This window comes from Formica exsecta, unplaced genomic scaffold, assembly GCF_003651465.1.
Source record: "Formica exsecta isolate Colony F162 unplaced genomic scaffold, ASM365146v1 scaffold8, whole genome shotgun sequence".
NCBI classification, from domain to species: Eukaryota; Metazoa; Arthropoda; class Insecta; order Hymenoptera; family Formicidae; genus Formica; species Formica exsecta.
The window spans coordinates 620,268-623,550 of NW_021853569.1; the positions used below are offsets into that span (position 1 = coordinate 620,268).

At 32.0% G+C, this 3,283-nt stretch overlaps 1 protein-coding gene across 2 annotated transcripts in view; it reads left to right on the forward strand.

Moving 5' to 3' along the window:
• Positions 1-271: 271 nt before the first annotated feature.
• LOC115244121 (enhancer of split mgamma protein-like) overlaps positions 272-3,283 on the forward strand; it is a 10,973-nt gene continuing 7,961 nt past the window's right edge. Inside the window, exons 1-3 of one of the 2 annotated variants that reach the window (XM_029821517.1) lie at positions 272-940; positions 1,702-1,796; positions 2,760-2,849. In XM_029821517.1, the coding sequence (XP_029677377.1) occupies positions 1,743-1,796; positions 2,760-2,849 (144 nt within the window). In that variant the 5' untranslated portion in view covers positions 272-940; positions 1,702-1,742. Of the gene's footprint in view, positions 941-1,479; positions 1,797-2,759; positions 2,850-3,283 lie in introns of those variants that run through there. The other variant, XM_029821516.1, reaches the window with a different exon arrangement.

Here is a 3,283-nt window from a genome sequence, read left to right on the forward strand (position 1 = left end):
CTCGGCACGGTTGCTAATATTTTGCAAACAAATTCGACGCGAGTGTGTGCCACAGACGCGCGTGTAAAATTGGTAATTCAATCTTATTTGCCACGCACGGTATTAATTATCGCGTACGGCGTAACTTAAACAATAACTCCTAACTGTTCTAATTCGTGGTATATCTCGACCGGCCAATAAACAAAATCGAAATTAATCAATAAGTGACAATGGTAAAAATCAAATATTTATTTTTTTTTGTTTTTTTGCGATTTATTATGTAAAAGATTATAATTTATGATAATTTTTCTGACAAATTTCAGATTAAAATATATACGGAAAAAAACTTTTAACGATTTTCGTGGTAAAATTTGACAGGACCGATTTGGCAATATTGACTTTAATTATAGTAACATGCACAGAGGGAGAGTCGGCCCGCGTGTTTTGTCAGCCCGTATATAAGTATCGTCTGCGCGCGTGTATGAGTGAGTGCAACACCGTGAAGCATTTGGAGCGACCTTCCTATCCAAAGTAGCTTCTCCGGAGGGTTCCAAGCTGGGTGAGGGTAGCCTGTGTCGGAATGGCAGCGAAGAGCATCGAGTCAGTTGGTGTAGAGACTCCACCAAGTGCACCCGCCTCTGTGTCTAATGTCAGCCCGTCTCGACCTGTCAACTCACTCGGCGTGTCGTCGGAATACACACGTTATCCGCTATTTTATTCATTTAAATCTTGATACGTGAAATGTAAAATGTCACGGCGAGACGCCGTGAGACAGATCGATTTGCGTTATAATTCAACTGTTTGAGGAAAATTGACAAGACACGTCAACGTGCTGCATCGTTCCTGTGTGCAATTAATCATTCTATAGATTTTATTCGGTAGAGTGTCTTTAAATGTAATTTTTGACATTTTAAATGACAATTATTACAGACTGCTATTGGAATTGCCAGTTTTAACAAAGGTACATTTTTTACTTAATTTTTTTTTTTCTTTTTTGTATATTATTTGTATATATTTTTCTTTGTGTGTTATACTTTTCGTATAAAATTATTTATTTTGGAAATTATTTATTTATCCTTAACTCTACGAAGAAGCTAATTCACACGCATAAAATTTCTAAAAATGCGGATAGTATCTTTGTATCGATTATAATATTAATTTGAGAGACGAATATTTTGCATGGTCAAAGTGTGAATGTCAATTTCCAACCGTCGGCTCTCGGATTTATTTGATGGCTTTCTAAATTGCACCGGTTGATCGTTCGGTGCGCTGCTAATGACGTTCATGTGTTTTATTCATCAAATAAATTTATTGGCTGTTGGCAAAATAAAATTTTTATCATATATTTTATCGCGAGAGAGATATCCAGTTTAACTAAATATATTTAACTTCTCTGATGAGAGATTGTAACTGTTATATTTTGTAATTAGATATTACATTATTTATTTCTATATAGAATACGGAATTTAGAAGATATTATTTATTTTGTATTTATTATAGTATTTATTAAATATTGTAAGCAGATAAAGAAGACATTTGTTATATATTTGCATTTTTTATTATTTTTGGCAATATTTGCATTTATAAATTATTTTATACCTATTGCATAATTAGCGTTTAAGCTCTACAGCTAGTCCTACTTTGTGATTTTATATCAAAGAGATCTCTCACTTTTATATTTTATTCAATTCTATTCATTATTGTTAATCCCCTCTTTTGCAGTTTTTTATTTACTTACTGGATCTATATCTTCCTCACCTGCAATGATGTCGTACGATTATCCTCATCCAGTCTCGAGAACGTATCAATACAAGAAGGTATCGCAATCAATACAGAAATAAGCTTGAATAATTAACTGTGAGAAATACATTATTCTCTTCATATAACTATATTGTGAATTAAAAAAATATATTTACGCATAATTACACGCGGCTTAAAAAAGTTGATATTTATTTACATATGTAGCCCACGAGTGATTATGTAACAAGTTTGCGTAGCTGCGTACCACGCGTTTCACTCCGAGCTGATGTTCGCATTTATTAATTGCCGGTGATATACAGAAATTTTTTTTTTCGCTAGCGGTAGACGATTATTTATCGATGCGGTTTGGTGACTGCTAATTAATTCGTGTTATGTGGTAACATTGATACATTGATAAAGATAAAATTGCAAAGTTTTAGATGTATGCAAAGAGCATATATAATAATTTACGCATTCTTTAATGATTTTATTTCTTGCGATACTCAGCATTCGACAAATCGATAGTCAGGCATTTGCTATATAATTGACAAAGTCCTTAAATCAGGCACACTTTTTTTTAGATCTTGCGTCTTTCATCGCAATCAAGATTTTATTCTTTTTTTACGATCATTCGACAGGTGGCACCGATAAGAAATCAATGCGGGGATATCAATCGCTAATTGATGTTAAATTATCGCTCGTCTATCTCGGCATCGCGCGGCAAAATAAAGAAACTTTATTTTTGACGTATCTCTGTTCATTATAAATCGAAGGTTTCTTTCGTGAATTAATACGAAGACAGAACGATAAAAAGAAATCGCTGCGCGTTTCTCGATTATCACTTATGTTCCTGACATTTCGACGTTCAATTCCCGCCTTCGTGTCTCGATTATGTAGTAAATTAGCAATTGATGATCGAAGACACGCGATGAGAGATGCAAGATCGAGGTGCCAAAGTTTCTGCATGGCCGGTGTGCGAACGTTCGACGCAGCTGTCGCGGAATATTGATTAATAAAATACAACGTGTGTTTAACACTAGATAACGAAGCCGCTTTTGGAGAGGAAGAGACGAGCGCGTATAAATCGTTGCCTCGACGAACTTAAGGATCTCATGGTGGACGCTTTACAGGTAGGAGTATTGCTTTTTACATTGCCAATATCATATAAATGTTTTTCGTTGTTTAAAATAGCAATTGCATATTAATAATGGCAATAACAAAATAATATGCAAAATAAAATTTTATTGCAGTTAAAAAATAATATAAATTAGCATAAAATTAAATAAGATATATACATATATTATATGTATATACTTTTTACATCATATAAATGTTTTTCGTTGTTTAAAATAGCAATTGCATATTAATAATGGCAATAACAAAATAATATGCAAAATAAAATTAATAAAATTTTAAAAAATAATATAAATTAGCATAAAATTAAATAAGATATATACATATATTATATGTATATATATATATATATATATATATATATATATATATACTATATATATATTAATTATTATGACCTATATCTATTTTTTTCATCTTTTCATTTTTC